Here is a 16156-nt window from a genome sequence, read left to right on the forward strand (position 1 = left end):
CCACATACAAATGAACATTCACACACATACACACAGAATAAGAAGTGCTATAATGAAGTTCATTGTATGCTAATTTTAAAAGTTAAAGGAAAAAATAGCAATATAATAAAGTAGATGGACCCTGAGAGCCTTTATCTTGAGGCTACCAGTGTGGGAACAAGATCATCAGTGCTGCTGGCTGTGGGGTCTCAAGAGGCTTTCTACTTTGTGGGGAGTAAGCCCTTTTTCTTGGTCAGTGTGGTAGCTTGGAAAAACTTGGGGACAATGCAGGCTACCTCGTAAGCCATAGTGCCACATCGGCAAAGGAGACCTCAACCCACCGCCTCGTTTTATGAGAACCCACACCGAGGCTGGAGAAGTGAAGTGGTTTGACCAAGGCCACGAAGCAAGTGAGTGGGAAGATCTGTAATTTAGTCCTGACCGCCCTTCAGGTGACTCTGTTCCTATGTTGTAAGTAAAGATGCGGGTCACTTGGTGACTCCAAGACTAGGCTCTGTTTAGCAGAAAGCAAGGTGGGAGCCTTCCAGATGCTGAAGCCACAGCTGGGCAGGCAGTGGCCCAGGACAGCTGCTATGATGCGTCTATTTCACACACTGAGTTTGAGCTCCTAGATAGGAACACCACAACACATGAAAAACAGGGCAATGAAAGTGTGACTCTGCGTCCCTTTATTTAGAAACAGGTTGGGAATACTGTGATCCTTTTGGGAGCAGGGAAAGAGGGTTTAGGAGTTTCGGCGGTGGGGGTGGGGTGATTCCAGTAGTTGTCACTATTCAGCACCAGAGCAAATGCTTGGGCATAAGGTCATTCTTGAATCCAGATGAGTCATCGTCATATATATATATATATATATATATATATATATATATATATATATAGTAGAATTTTAAGTAGATAAGCTGTTCTTATGGCTTTGTCCCCAGACACACTGCAGTGACACAACAGAAAACTAGAGAAGAGGGGAAGTAGAAAATGCCCGATGAGCTCACTACACTTCCTTTCTTCTTTTCCTTTCTTTCTTCCTTCCGTCCTCTCTTGCTCCTTTCTAATCAGATGGTCGGAACAGGAGTGCTGCTGAGCAGATGTCTGAAAAACAAGCTCATCTGTGGGGTAGCACTGGGCATTAAAGTAAGTCCTGAAGGTGGAGGGAAAATTCGCTGTGTTCTTCCTGTGCCCGCCACCCACCGGGGTAGCTGCAGTATCTTATAGCCTAGGTTGTAGCGTGCTTGGGGCTCCTGAACCCACAGCAGGTCAGAAGCCACGCTCCATCTGTCATAGGGCTGCTTTACCATTGTCTCTGGCAGATCTGACAGGGAAAGTTCTTGACAGAAATGGACATCACATTACAACTCCACCCCTGTTGCTTGCCTGAAGGGAGTCGGCACTTGGTTTCAGGGGGCGCATGGGGGTTGCTAATATGCCAAAGAAGCTGGAGAGGCTAGGACCGTACCTGCTGCATGGGGAGCCACTAACCACGGAAATATTTGATAGGAAGCCTTCCTCCTTCACCCGTTAGGGCCCCAGTGATGCCTGGGAAAGTAGAAAATCCGAATCCTTTCATACTCACCAAATTAGTTTCTATTTTTTCCCATCTTCCCTTTCCCAACCTACCCCATTCCCTAAGTTACTTATGTCACTTTCTGGAGCAAAAAGAGCGTTTTCCTTGCCTTTTTTTTTTTGGCATTTCTGCTTACTTCCCCGAGCTTGCAGCAGAGTTTATGTTCTCATTACATTCTTAACTCACTTTTGGTCATGAGAATTGACCGACTGACTCAATCCCAGCTCCTGCTGGGTATGGGAGAGGTAAGGTAGGGTAAAGACTGGGAAAGACTGAGAGATGGCCAAGAAGGGCTAGAGGTTGGATAGCAGACTCCCCCATTTTTTTGTGGAAGGCTTTAGGAAGGTGAGGAGGTGCTGACAGAAATGAGGAGGAGATTTAAACCCACTTATGGCTTGTTTGGGCCTCTACCTGGAATGATTCCAGTGTTGGTCATTTCCCATCATTCATAGCTACCGTGGTACTCTCTGATGAGTCAGGATGGTATGTAGGGCCTGCAAAATTATAGTCGCCTGATATATCCACCCTACACTCTCCGCCTCAAAGCAAAACTTAGGTAAAAGTGGATCTCTCCATCCTGGGTCATGAAGTCAGCTTCTTAAAAAGGCCTCATCAAAGAGAGCTCCCCCCATGCAGCCTGAAGTGTCTTAAGACGGCACATTTCCTTTTATCTTTCTTTCCTCTCTCTGGGATCCTCTCTTCTCTTCTCTTGTCTCCCAATCTTTATTTGCTTGGTTCCTTTATGTGTCCTTTCACGGGCACAAGTGTCAGCTGGCTGAAATGGAAGGCATTCATGCATGACTTGTCCTGGTGGAAGGGCTGAGCTCAAGCAGTTACAATGGGAGAATGGAAGCCCTTGCCTCTGGACAGTGATGCTCTGAGAGGAACTTTCTCCCAGGCCGTGTTCCCAGCACCCCGTGTCTTCCATGCACTTTACCCAGTTCTGGAAGAACTGCCCAGAACAAGGAGGCTCCCAGCTGGCTTAGCCTCACAACTTGGCTTTGCAATAATCACCACTGATCTGCAGGTGAGCGGGGAGGTGGCTCAACCCCAGCACAAAGGGAAAAGACAGGGTGCTTTCTCCACTGATTGCCATCCAGAAGGTGTATCCCCAAAGCCTCTGAACAAAGGGATGCTTCTGCCAGCGGAGGTGAAGGGCTTTGCCCACAAGTCATAGGTTATGGCCTTCATTCTGCCAGTGCCGTCTGACTTTACCAGGAAAATCAGGAACTTTTATTTGTACCTAAGAGATTGACTCTAAACCTTAGCTGGACCTGCACATTCCCTACACATGATTGGGGAACAGTAGCCCCAAATGTTCTACAGTATTCTGAGAGTCTCCATCCCATCCAGAGAAGCTACGGCCAGACATAACCAGTGTCCCTTAGACTGTTCAAAGGATTGAGCATCCAATTCTTTGCAACTCTTCGGAGCTTCCTTTTACCCAAAATGGCATGGGTGAAGAAGAACAGGAATTTTCTGGGACAAAACATTTCTACAGGAATCTAACATTTGATTGAGCTTTTGACAAGGCGCCCAAGTCATGAGGGGACCAGTTGGTTCTTTAGAGAAAGCATTTCAGCGGGGGGTCAGGGAGAGAGTGGGAGAGGGGTAGATAGCAAAACACCACCACCGTATATTCGTATTGTGTATGGTCTACACCCTGGGCTGGCATAGTGGAGGATACATAGAACAGACACGTGCAGGTAGCACCCCCATCCATATACTAAGAGTTTGTTACATCAAAATGTTCCTCAAGGACTATGAACTGTGAAGTGGTCAGAATGGAGAGAGCCATCCTTTAAGAAGCTCCAGGAGATAGTTTCTCTTCTATTCATGGAGCCAAAGCAAAGCAGCCCTTGGTTGAGTGGGTGATTTCTTTTTAGACAAGACAGGTTTCCGTCTGTGATTCCGTCAGTTCGGGGAATTTCTGGAAAACAGTGTCATCATGCCAGTGATGGACAGTAGAGCCAGAAGCATGGCAGGCCTTAGGTGGCATTCACCTTGACACAACTGTCCTTTGAATGAGAAGTTAAGGTTCATACTTTTCTATCTGGCCAAAGCGAAGCTGGGTCAGAGTCATGGTCCTGGAGCGGGAAAGAGTTGACAGTTGCTTCTTCAGGTCTTAGTGGCTGCACCGAGAAGGCTGCACTCAGCCACCTCATCTGGAAGGGAATTCATTCTGGGAGAGTTTGGGAGATAGGAGGCCGCGTGCAAGGCTCTTAGAGGGCCGGAGCTAGCAGGGTGAGGCAGCATCGCTTCTGCAGGTGGCTTAATTTGGTACGGATGAATGTGTGGACCAAAGCAGAAGGCACCCCACTTCATGGTGTGCTCTGCACCTTTCCATAGCAGGGCTAAAGTGGGGGTGATTCTATGATGCTAAGAAGGTTTGTACGGGTTTTCAGGTTGGGAACCTCCATGCTGAGCCCAGGGCAGGCTGTACAGAGAAGGAAGAGGAGCTGGCCCCAGTTCCTTCCCATGGCTGAACTCTCTTCTCGCTGCTGAGCGGCAGCTCTCAACACCACCCAGGCAGCCCGGGACCCCTTCCCATCCTGTGTGCTGTGGCTCTTCTTGGCCAGGCACCTTTACTTCTCATCCTCATCCCCCTCACTCATGCTGCTGATGGAGGCTGAGGCTGCTTTGGGTGAGGAGGGGGGAGAGGTCTTGTTCGGGAGCCATGAGAAGGTGGGAGATGGTGAGCGGGAAGGGGACCGGCTCCGGGTTGGGCTGCTCACGGGGCTCTGCTTCGGAGATAAGGCCTGTAGCATCCGGCTGCTTCTCTCCTGGAACATCTGCTTCTAGAGAAAAGATTGAGAGATGGTCTCTGTTAACACAATGATTTCGAGTGCAGTTATGGAGAAAGGAAGGGCAGGATGGAGAGCCGGTTCACCAAAACACCGGCATCCACAGACATTCCATGTTGGCAAAGGCTATAAATAGGGAGAAATGAGTGAAATCTGGGGCCAGTAAGAAGTGACCTGTTACAGTTTCTACTGATGGATGAGACTTTGCTCCTCTTTTAGCTGTACAATTTAACTGCCAGGCAAAGTAGCAGTGTCCTAGATAGTGTTAGCGTCTTATAAAACAAAAACCTTTGTCTTCGTGGATATTAGGAGAAATCACACAATGAACAAAGCATGTGGTATATCAGACGGAAACGTGATTCATGAGAAAGATAAGGCAAGAGAAGATACCATGCCAGGCCTGGTGGCTGACACCTGCCTGCTCAGCACTTGGGAGTCTGAGGCAGGTGGAGTTTGAGACAAGCCTAGGGCTACAAGAGACTATCTGAAAGAGCAAGGTTACCACCCTGGGGCGCTGGGCTACAATTGCTAATGAGCTTCCCACGGAGGGCCTCGCTGAGGAAATGCTCTCTGGGCGAAGACCTGCAGGAGAGGAGGGAGAAAGGAGAAGCTCTCCAGCAGCCGAAATCAGTGGGAAGCCAGTTCCAGACAGTCTCAAGAAGACAGAAAGCCACTGAGCCAGGAAGAAGAAGCTGACCGCAGGACTGGCGGGGTCAGCTGCCTGAAAAGCATGAGGAAAAGAGTTAGGCGGAGATACTGGAGAAGTAGTGGGGGGCTGTCATGGGGGCTCTGGCAACCATTATGGGATGTCTGCATCGGCCCACTGTGGAGAACCATTCAGGCACGTTTAAAGGGACAGAGGGAGGAGCAAGACTGTGTGCAGGCATACATGCAGGCAGAATGCTGTATACATAATAAATAAATAAATCTTTAAAAAAAAAGACTGTCCTCCCAGCAACAGAGAGAGCTAGTGGAGAAGGGCGAGTGGGTGGCCTAGGGGAAGTGGTGGGGGGCACTGATTCACACAGGACCTTCTCTGAGGGGAAGAGAAACTTCTGGAGCCTTGCAAGTAAAAGAGGAGCACATTTGCTTCAGTCTTTTCCAGTGACCTCCCTAGCTATTGTGCCCGGAAGAGACTGCCTTGAAGACTGCAGTGACCGATTAATGAGGAACCCGTAGCGGTAAGAGTCTAAGACCATAATGGCTCCTGGCTCGGCCTCGTGGCTGGGAAGATAATGAGGAAATGGCCAGCATTTCTCCGCACACTGAAGTTGAGGTCTGCGAAACCCTTCTGTTTTATGTGCACTTGTGGGAACTCTGACATGTCGTCACAGTTGTGTGACTACCTCTACACTCTAGGCATAGGGGACTTGATCAGGGCCAAATGCTCTCAGGGCCCTTTGTCATCCATCACCGCCTGTCCTACTCTCAACACAGACCTATTTTCTGTCCAATAAGTTTTGGACATTTACCAGGATGGCATTTTAAATGGGACCCTACAGTATAAGCATGCGCTCTGGCTGACAGGCGGGATGCGGCACATAGGAGGAAGACGTCTCAAAGGTGACTCTAGTTTCTGCTGCTGGAACTGGAAAGTGGCGGTGCCATTTGCTGGGTTGAAGAATGCTATGGGATGAAAGGGGAGTTTGGTGCTAAAACTAGATTTTCCTTAATATTTTGGGGGAGAGTGTTTTTTTTTTGAGGCAGGGTCTCATGTAGCCCAGGCTGGCCTCAGACTCACTAAAGAACTGAAGCTGGCCTTGAGCTTGTGATCTTCCTGCCTCGGCCTCCTGTGTGCTGAAATTCCAGGTGTGTGCTTGTCCAGTCTCTGAGACTTCAGGTGACTGTTGCATGGTGCTTTGTTCTGGAATACTGAGGGAAGCCTTGTCTCATAAAAAGAAAGAAGAAAAGAAGAGGGGGATATAGAAGAAAGGGAAAGGGAGTGGAAATGGTAGGAGAAAAGAAGATAAAAAATGCAGAGGGTATTATAAAGTGAACTAGAAATGGCCAGCCTCACTATAGTAATCAAAGGATCAGAATGAGCCACTGCCATGCTCCAATAACTGCGCTAATCAGCCAGGGAAGAAACACTTTTTTACTGTATCAGATTGCTAACATTTCCTTAATTTGTAATGGTGAGTGTGGATGGGTGGATGGGTGCACAGTAAGGGGCCACGCTGCTGCCGCTGGGCGGACACTAACACACAGCACCTTCCTGGGAGGCAACAGCAAAAGCTTCTTTTCCCCCAAGGGATTAGAGATGTAAGGAAATATTTATAAGTATAGATATTGTAGTAGTATAACAAATAAAAGTGTAAACTTCTGAAACAAATTAGACAAAGGATATTTAACTTCAAGATGATATACTAAACAGCTGACCAAAAACAGGTTCTTTTTTGGGAAAAAACAATTTATTCATTTTATTTAATGTGTGTTTCTCTGCATGTGTGTGTACACCACGTGACTGCCTGGTGCCCTGCCCTCAGAGGTCAGAAGAGGGCTTCAGATGCCTTAGAACTGGGGTTACAGATGGGGATGGTTGTGAGCTGCCATGTGGGTGCTGAGAATCAAGCCTGGGCACTCCACAAAAGCATCAAGTGCTCTTAACTTTTGAGGTGTCTTTCCAGGCAAGAAAGTCAGGCTCTGAAAGAATCCTTACTAATGTGAAAAGTGCTCTGCAAATGCTCTAGAAAACCGGGTGGTTTAGGATCACACGGCCTGCATTATTCCAGTGCTCGAGAAGAAATGATGGAGATGTGTGTGCCACGGGACGGAGCGCAAGGGAGCTTTTGGTCTCTTAGTCTATGTGTATGTGTTCGGGCTGCTCAGAACTGAACCCAGAGCCTCACACTGTGAGACAGGTGCTCTGCCACTAATCTAGAGCCCCATCTCCCCCTTAGATTTTTAGACAGGATCTTTCTATGGAGCCTGTCCTGGAACTCACTCTGTAGACCAGGCTGGCCTCAAAGTCACAGAGATCCACTTGTCTCTGCTTCCAAAGTGCTGGGATTAAAGGTGTGTGCCACCACACCTGGCTTTTTATTTTTACTTTTTGAGACAGGGTCGCTCTAATTTGCCCAGGCTGCCCTTGAACTTGCAATCCTCCTGCCTTGCTCTCTCATGTAGCCGGGATTATAATACTGTGCCTCCAGGCCTGTCAAGTCATTGCCTTCAGAGTAGTTCTGTAATGAATAAATCCAGTCTTTCATGAGTGCTAGTTCCACATCTGTGGCTTTAACTGTCTGCAGATCAGACATGGCATTTACAATGACCATGTACAGACTTTCTCTAGCAATTGTTCCCTGAACAATATAGCACAATGCCTAATGCATTTACATCATATTAGCTATTATAGGTCATCAAAATCATTTTAAGTATATGGGGGATGTGTGTAGTTTTTTTGTGCCAACACTATGCCATTTTTATTTAAGGGGTTTGAGCATCCCCAGGTTTTGGTATCTGAAGGAAGCCCTGGACTGATTCCCCAAGAAATACAAAACAGTAGCTGCTGCATGTTGCTTTTGCCTTCATAAAATGTATTGTGATAGGAAGAACGAAATTCAAATAGCTGGCGAGGGAGGTCGGGCGGGCATTTCACTAGTGACATAGCCGGGAAACATTAAGACCTGAAGTACACCATTAACTCCTCCCTGCACTCATTTTCCTTCCTAAGCCCTAGTCTGGCACTTTTTAGAGCCTAAAGTTTCCCCTGGAAAATAGAATAGAGAAGCCATGCTGATCACTGAGATTCTTCCCAGACTGAAAATTCCACCTGTCTACAAATACAGCAATTATTAAGAGCACTGATAATTCTGCCAAAAGACAGCCAACCCCCGTGAAATCAAACAGGATAAAAAAAAAATAGTGCCGTACAACAGCATTACCTGAGATTAAGCCCATTTATGAGACAAAATCAAATGCCAAAAGGATTGGGTAGCCTATTATTAACAGTAACATTAAAAAAAATCCTTGAACTTCTAGCAGGCACTTTAAAATATGTGTTTTTATTACTATAATCTTTCAGCATATTTTTAGTGGCAGCCATTAGCCCTCCTGCTGTTAATGGATTGTCAGCATTTCCATTAGAAGCCCACTTTCTAAGAAATCTACATCTTGTCTACTGTAGTTTGAATCAAGCTCATAACTTGAGACTATTCCGCCTAAGGGGATGAAAGAATTTGAATCTTTAATAATAAACAGTGGTGTCACCCTTCACAAAATGTGCTACCCATGTAGAAGCAGCCGGGCCTGGACTTGCAGGTTCTCCGATCTGTTTCTGCTGGACTTTCCGGGGTGGTTTCCCTACAAAGGAGCTGAATTGAATCCAATCAGGAGACAGTTCATAATGAGCTTCCTGGGAAGAAAAGCACTTTAGAAATATAACAAATAATGAAGACCATGGCATGACATTTTCAAAGAGAAAAGGTATTTCAATTCAATCTTTTATTGTATTAACGGGTTTCCATTTAGAAAGTTTTCCCCAAGAAAATAATCCCATTTATAGTCCTGTCCATGTGAGAGTAATTTTCTGTTTGCCTCCTACAAAGTTTCCCCTTTTAAGAAGTATTTAGCATCTAGTGTGGCAATGAATATCTTGCTGAATGCCTTTAAAGGCTTTTGTGTCTCCTATACATCCTGGCATGTGAGTCAAAATGAAATGAAAAAAAAAAACAACCTAGTATGATCTCACTTGGACCTCTGGTAAGGAAGATGAAAGCCAAGAAGACACAAGAGTTGGTGTTTCCACTCTGACCAGATCGATAAACACCATCATCTACAGTGACTGAGCCTTCACCGTGGCTGACGCGGTCTTGGTGTCAGGCTGTGTTAGGAAGAAATTGTTATGAACTGGCTTAATCCTCTCGACAAACCTAGGAGGAGTAAAGCTGACTTTCCCCTTACAGTTGCTGTGACTGAGGTGCGGAGATGCAGAAGAACTTGTCAAGGTGGGCTGGGGTCAGGGCTGGGGCCGGGACTAGTGTTAGTCATGGAACACTGGACTAGCGTGTTTAAGGCACCGAATATACTTTAGAGAAGGAACTCACAAAAAGAAACCATTTATGAAATTACAATAACCACAAAAGAACTTGCCCAAGGCCACACAGCTAAGAAGTGAATCCATGCTCGTGAGCACCTCTCCTGTTTCAGGGCTAAAGGCTTTCATGTTTATGCAGTCTTTATTTGTATATTTGCTTAAAAATACATTTGTTAGCACTATCAAGTCTTGCGTGGAAAGGCTGGGAATGTGGCCCACCAATAAAGCACTGGCCAGGTTCTGGGCTCAGTCCCAAGCGTAGAAAGAGGAAAATGTTCCCAGTGTGCGATCTAGTTCACACGCACACGCTTCATGGCATCTCTTTTATCAAAATCAAAATGATTCTAAAAATTAGCAGTGTGCCTGAAATGACGATGATCACCATGTGACCCAGCAGTTTTGTGTCTATGTTTGTGCCCAAGAGACCTGGAAACGGGGACTCAAAAGGCTATGTGCCGAACACCGAAGGGTTCGTTGCAACATTATTCACAACTGCCCAAAGTGGCACAACCCAAGCATCTACCACCAGAGGGATGGACAAAGTAGATATGGTGTGTACCGGGGGGGGGGTGTAATATTATTCAGCTTTTAAAAGCTGCTACAACATTGATCCATGCTACAACACAGGTGAACCTTGTATATTTTAAGTATAATAAATACTGTATGATTCGACTTATATGGCTACCTAGAGTCATCACTCAAATTCAGAGAGAAAGTAGGTGGATGTTTTCAAGCAGCTTTTGTGTAGGATGTTTGTGCTTATAAGGTGCAGCATCTTTTTGGCACTGAAGAAACATCCTGGAGATAGATGGAGATGATGCTTACATGCTGGTATGAATGTACTTAATGCTTACTGCTTGAACATGGTTAAAATGGGACTGGCCGTGTAGCTCAGTGGTAGAGCACTTGTCTAGTATGCATGAGGTCCTGATTTTGATATTCAAGTGTGAAAATAAAAAGTTAAACTGGGTGATGGGGGTGCATAAATTTAATTCCAGCAGAGGGAGGCAGAGGCAGGTGAATCTCTGTGAGTTCGAGGCCAGCCTGGGCTACAGAGTGAGTTCCAGGACAGTCTCCAAAGTCTACACAGAGAAACCCTGTCTTGAGAAAAAAAAAGTTAAAATGGCAAATTTTATGATGTACATAAATCCATATGCCACAATTTGAAAAATAGCAGTGGATCATGCAATATATAAATTCCCCACTCCCAAATCACCTCCATAGTATTTTTAAAAAACAACAAATAATTGCATGTAACAAGTGGCACAGTCTGGTTGGCATGGGATCTACTAGACTAGTCTGGGCCAGAGGATAAGCTCCTGGTCTAAGATAAACTAAAAGTTTCCATTGGACTTGAGACCTTTGTCTTTGGTTGTTAAAAGATTCATATCACTGTAAAGCAACAGGGAAGAACTTTCTTTTCAAAGTCAAGGAAGTAATATAGTGGCGGACACCAGCCCGTGATTGAGGCGCTAATATTTCAATCAATGTTTCTGCTCTGTGAATTCAGATGCTTCGAACAAAAGTAGTGGAACTGCTTTAAGAAGACCAATACCGGGGGCTGGAGAGATGGCTCAGAGGTTGAGAGCACTGACTGTTCTTCCAGAGGTCCTGAGTTCAATTCCCAGCAACCACATGGTGGCTCACAACCATCTGTAATGAAATCTGGTGCCCTCTTCTGGCCTGCAGGGACACATGCAGACAGAACACTGTAAACAAAATAAATAAATCTTAAAAAAAAAAAAAGAAGACCTATACCCAGCCTGCATGCTGGGCCAACATCCCTTAACCCAGCATCCCTCACGAACTGCCATTTTAGAGACAAGCAGCATCAGCCCCAACATAAGGTGCTACTGCTTGGATCTGGACTGCCTGCCCAGGTGTCCATGTATTAAGGGTTTGTCCTTGCAGACTGGGAGGCTGGCCAGAAACCTCCCAAAAAGAGGCCAAATGAGAAGTCTTCTCATCATTGTGGCTGAACCCTCCTCCCTCTTCTTCCCTTTTGCCCCCTTCTCTTAGGTGTCACAAGGTGAGTGACTTCATCTCACAAGCTTCCGCCATGGTGCGCTGCCCTACCAAAAAGCCCCAAAGCCCCCCAAACAGTGAGCTCAGAGAATTTCTCTCATATTTTCCTCCCTCTCTTTTTTCTTGTTCTTTTCCCCATCAAAATGGCTTCTTTTTTACTACATACATCCTAAGAATGTATTACACATGTGCACATGTTAAAGACAACAGCTACCATGTGTGAAAACTAAGTTTAAAACTTTTGTATAGTTTGGTATTAGCCCTAAAAAGTTCATGTATGATAAATTAAACTCACTTCAGTAGTGTGCATGAAATCAACTTAGATGTTTCATTACAGTAATATAAAACACAGTAACTCAGAAGGCTTCTCTTGTCATTGGGAATGGATTATAGGCCACCTTCTGAGTATGACTCGAGAAAACTTAGAAAAATCAATTAATAGTAGTTAAATAAATAAAGTGATGTAAGTACAAAAAAGAAAATAACGATTTGGGCCCTAATAGCCCACCAGTCAGGCTGAGTAAGCAGGAATGGGAGAATCTATTATTGCAGTTAATAGGTTGCTGGCTTTAAATTGTTAAAATTGTCTTCATGGCAGACAGCCTCCGACAATGCCTCCTAGGGTCCCATTCCTGCTATTTGCATCTTTGTGTGGTGCCCACCCATGACAACAGCTAATTCCTTTGACCCACCTCTGCAGCGTAAATCTATGAGTCAGGTTGGGGGAGGCAGAGGAAGCAGGGGAAATAAGGTCATGAAGAGTTAGCAAGTCTGACTCTTCCAAAAAGAAATAGAAACACCAAGTCAACCAAGTCCGTCTGGTTTTGTTTTCGTTGGTCTTTGAGACAGGTCCTCACATGGTAGCCTAGCCTGGCCTGGACGTCAGATAGCACAGGCTGGCTTGGAGTTTATCGTAAAGTTCTGCCTGTTGGATTTGATCCACTAAACAGTAAACTGGGTCCAGTGCCATAAGCGAAGGAAGACAGTGTGCGTGGCGAGTTTGGGCCTCACCGCGTCCTTTGCAGATGTGAGGAAGGTCTGTGACTAGGCACTTCTCACAGTCCGTTCCCTCATGCAGGCACTCGGTGAAGAAAGGCCCGTGTGGAGTACCCACTGTGAGCGGCATGCGAAGCCGCACACCAATCCTGCTCTACCCAATTTGGGACCTTAAATCTTCCTATGTTGCACCTTTCTAAGTCGGGCTGCTCTGTAGCAGTACTGTACTTGCAGGTAATGCAGATCCCTGTTTTAAGAAATGAGTTCCAGTCACAAATCCACAAATAAAGAATTATTATAATAATAGCATATTCATGAAAAGCAAATTACTTATCATGGCGTTTAACATCCTTGTAACTATTCCTGTACTTTTAATGTCAACAGAAAAAAAGTAATGTCTAAGTTTGGCTGATACAGTAAATTAATGTTAATAACAGTTTTGACACTAATAGCAAGTTTTTCAAAGGAAAAACCTCCAGTCTCTAAGCTGGGTTCCATTTCTTAAAAATCACCTCCGCTCTCTGTCACCAGACTTCCTAAGAATAATTCCAGCTATGTTCTCACCTTTGCCGGGAGCCTAAAAAGCCTGGGGGTAGAAAGTTCCCATGAAATGATATTCTCGCCTTGCCTTTGCTCTCCCCAGGTGCAGAAAGCATCCACCCAGTGAGTCACAACTCGAGGGCTTCTGGCAGAGTTCCCTTTCTGAAGCGCGGTGAGCAAATGAGCTGCTATGTGGCGTCATTAAAAACCACTCACTGGGTCTTCAGAGTCAGGAAACTGTGAAGGAGCCAAGTACGGAGGCATACACTGAATCAAAAGGGCGAGTTCAGAATTCATATACTAATGAACAGAGAGCAGGGCGTTCACTTGCTCTGTCTTTGTGCTCTTCCATAGTGCCGTGCACAGACAAGACCGTTAATAAATCTAATCATCTGAACTGAAAATGAACCAAAAAAAAATGAGAAGGAACCCAGCGCATGGTTTCTGCTCTCTTGCCAGTCCTCACTGGGAGGTCTTAATGGCTCAGTTAGCCCGTCCCTTTCAAACTCAGCCTGCAGCTAGAATACCGGTGGCTTAATAACAACTCCTCTAACATGGTCGAGTCCACTAGACTTTAAGCATCTCTTCCGACTCTGAGAACGTGTTCTTTTCCTATACTAACAGAGTGTTTTACTTTTAGATAATCCTATAATGAATGAGCTCAAATGAGCAAAGACACTAGTGACAACCCATCAATAAAACAAGGAAGTAGACATGGATTTCCTTAGAGACTCCTCATATCATAGCAAGAAATCTTGGCTATTTAAGATTAAGGAAAGCAAATGGAATCACTTCCTTGCATTTTCAAAAGAAAGTTGGCTTGAGGCTAGAGAGTCCCAGCAATGTGTCTCGTCTCTCCACACCTAGAATGTGGGCTCACAGCAGTGTACGGGACGGCTGCCTTGTTACACAGGTGCTGAGGTCCAAACCCAGGTCCTCGTGAATACGTAGCAAACACTCCTATTTACTGAGACAGGAGGGATACTGGTGCTTTCTGGCTTCCATCTTAGCCAAGAAAACAGGAGTGCTGTGTTCAGGGAGAAACTCTGATTTAAAGGAATGAGTGAGGGTGATGGGGGAGAACACCTGACATCTTCTACCGGCCTCTCACACAGACATCCATATCCCACGAATGTACACGTGTACACATAGGAACATATACATAGTATTTCTTTCTAAAAAGGAAGTGAATTTAAAATTAAAGATATCTATTTGTCAAAACCCTCATCAGCTCTACTCTACAGTTATGAATCACATTTGCCTAAAGAATTTAGGTGAGGAAAAAATTATGCCTCTCCATCCTTGAATCATGGTCTCAGTCCCTTAAGACTTTTGGGACCTATACCAACAACTACATGCCAAGGAGGAATGGAAAATCAAGGTTTTATTGGCACAGTTACAAGGCAAGATTCTGCTGCTCCTTTTTCTCTCTAGTGACAGAGACCCTGATAGCTTGGGGTGGTAGAGTGGCGCCATTCTTTTACATTCTTCTTCCGGGGAGCATAATAACCTCTGTGTAGTTAATTAGAGCAGATGCTGAATACCCCCAGGAGACTTTCGATGGCCCGGACTGTTGACACATAGAAAGAGATCATGAGGATGGTCATTAGACCCTCATCCAAGATTCTGACCATCCCTCCCTGCACCTCCCTGCCAACTGTCATTCTGCCCTGGGTACCTATGGTCTTGAGAGCCGCTAGGATATATAAAGTATGGAAGGCCACCTGAAAGGGAACTGTACCTACTCAGCTATAGGAAATTTGTTACCCAATCTGAGCTGGGACTTGGGCTGATGTACATGTCTTGAAGTCATTCACATACCTGTTAGTAAGCCCTCACTCATTCTCGTTAAACCTGATGAACTCATTGTTTCAGCAAGCCAGAATTGAGCCGAGTCGTTACTTTGGTCTGTCATTGGTACTCTATCTGGGGTGAGTACATGTTTTTTCATGTCTCTCCCGGAAAATTTAATACAACACCTCCCCCAACACGAATGCCTACAGTTGAGCTAAGAGCCCTTGGACTTGACTTCCAACACAAGCCCCATGTTGCAGTGACTCACGTTACCTTTAGCCCTAAGCTTTGCATCACCTCCAGCTGGAAGGCTGGGATGAACTACAAGACCAACATCTGCAACACAAGACACTCAAAGGCAAGTGAATGCCTTCCAGGTTCTGAAAACAGAAACAGAGAAGACCCCACTTCGTGTGCCATTTGGCACCATTCTGAGGGATGAATCAGTAACTGAATATAGACATAGCCTTGGAGTGACTTGAGATGGTGTCTGAGCAGAGGCCACCGGATAAGGGACATCCTTGAGTAGCTCCATGCAAGGAAGATAAGCTGAAAATACCTGCTAGGTCAATGCCAATTAAAATAGCTACATACCCATGCGCCATCTGGCCCAAACAGTTCCAGGAAGTTGCCTATGAACTCTCTTGATTTTTCTTCCCACTTTTGAATTAGGTCGTGACTCTTCTCCTCTACTCTGTTAACAAATTCCTTTGATCTTTCCTCCACATTCTTGACCTTCTCCTTCATCTTGTCCACCTGGTTCTGGAAACGGTACTTCTTCTCCTGGTAAAAATCAACAGGATAGATTGTTTCAAGAGGACAGCAGGGAAGTCCATCTCTATTAGTTATGTTTTATATCAAGTTGGGTTTGCTCCTAATGTAAAGGGTAGATGTCATTTTCCCCAAGAGCTAGACTTTCCCAAGCATGTCTTACACATCATTCTATTTGGATCTATAAAGGGAAGTACAAACGTACTGTACCCAACATCTGTGAGTTGAAATTGTATGAGAACAGAATACAGGACCACAGAACTACCCTTCATTGAGCAAATACCCATACTCAGTTCTTTTGGAACATAGATAAAATGATGCATTGTATAAAGAATGGTTGATCAGGGTCTGCCTGAGAATTCTGTTTTACTAGGGTAGCGCTAAAACCAATACTGTTTATGTTAAGTTGTCCACCGACTGGATTTAGGACCTATGCCTCATGCTAAAATTGTCATCATAGTTTTTATGAGGCCAATTAAACTGCATTGGTTTCCTTGGCTATAAAGAAAGCTTTTATTTTGATCGCTTCTCTGGATTTTGTGCTTAGAGACTTTATACAAGGATGTTGTCTACCTATGTTCCAGGAAACCATATTGTGTTGAGCAAAACAGTAGTCACCTCTGAGCTTCAGTT

At 45.2% G+C, this 16156-nt stretch overlaps 1 protein-coding gene across 4 annotated transcripts in view; it reads right to left on the reverse strand.

Moving 5' to 3' along the window:
- Nucleotides 1-1021: 1021 nt before the first annotated feature.
- Pcyt1b (phosphate cytidylyltransferase 1B, choline) overlaps nt 1022-16156 on the reverse strand; it is a 70830-nt gene continuing 55695 nt past the window's right edge. Inside the window, exons 7-8 of one of the 4 annotated variants that reach the window (XM_075958890.1) lie at nt 15347-15535; nt 1022-4356 (exon numbers count right to left, since the gene is read on the reverse strand). In XM_075958890.1, coding sequence (XP_075815005.1) covers nt 4144-4356; nt 15347-15535 — 402 coding nt within the window. In that variant the 3' untranslated portion in view covers nt 1022-4143. Of the gene's footprint in view, nt 4357-13089; nt 13196-15346; nt 15536-16156 lie in introns of those variants that run through there. The other 3 variants (XM_075958889.1, XM_075958888.1, XM_075958891.1) reach the window with 3 other exon arrangements.

The sequence above is a fragment of the Microtus pennsylvanicus genome, chromosome X, assembly GCF_037038515.1.
Source record: "Microtus pennsylvanicus isolate mMicPen1 chromosome X, mMicPen1.hap1, whole genome shotgun sequence".
Classification (NCBI taxonomy): Eukaryota; Metazoa; Chordata; class Mammalia; order Rodentia; family Cricetidae; genus Microtus; species Microtus pennsylvanicus.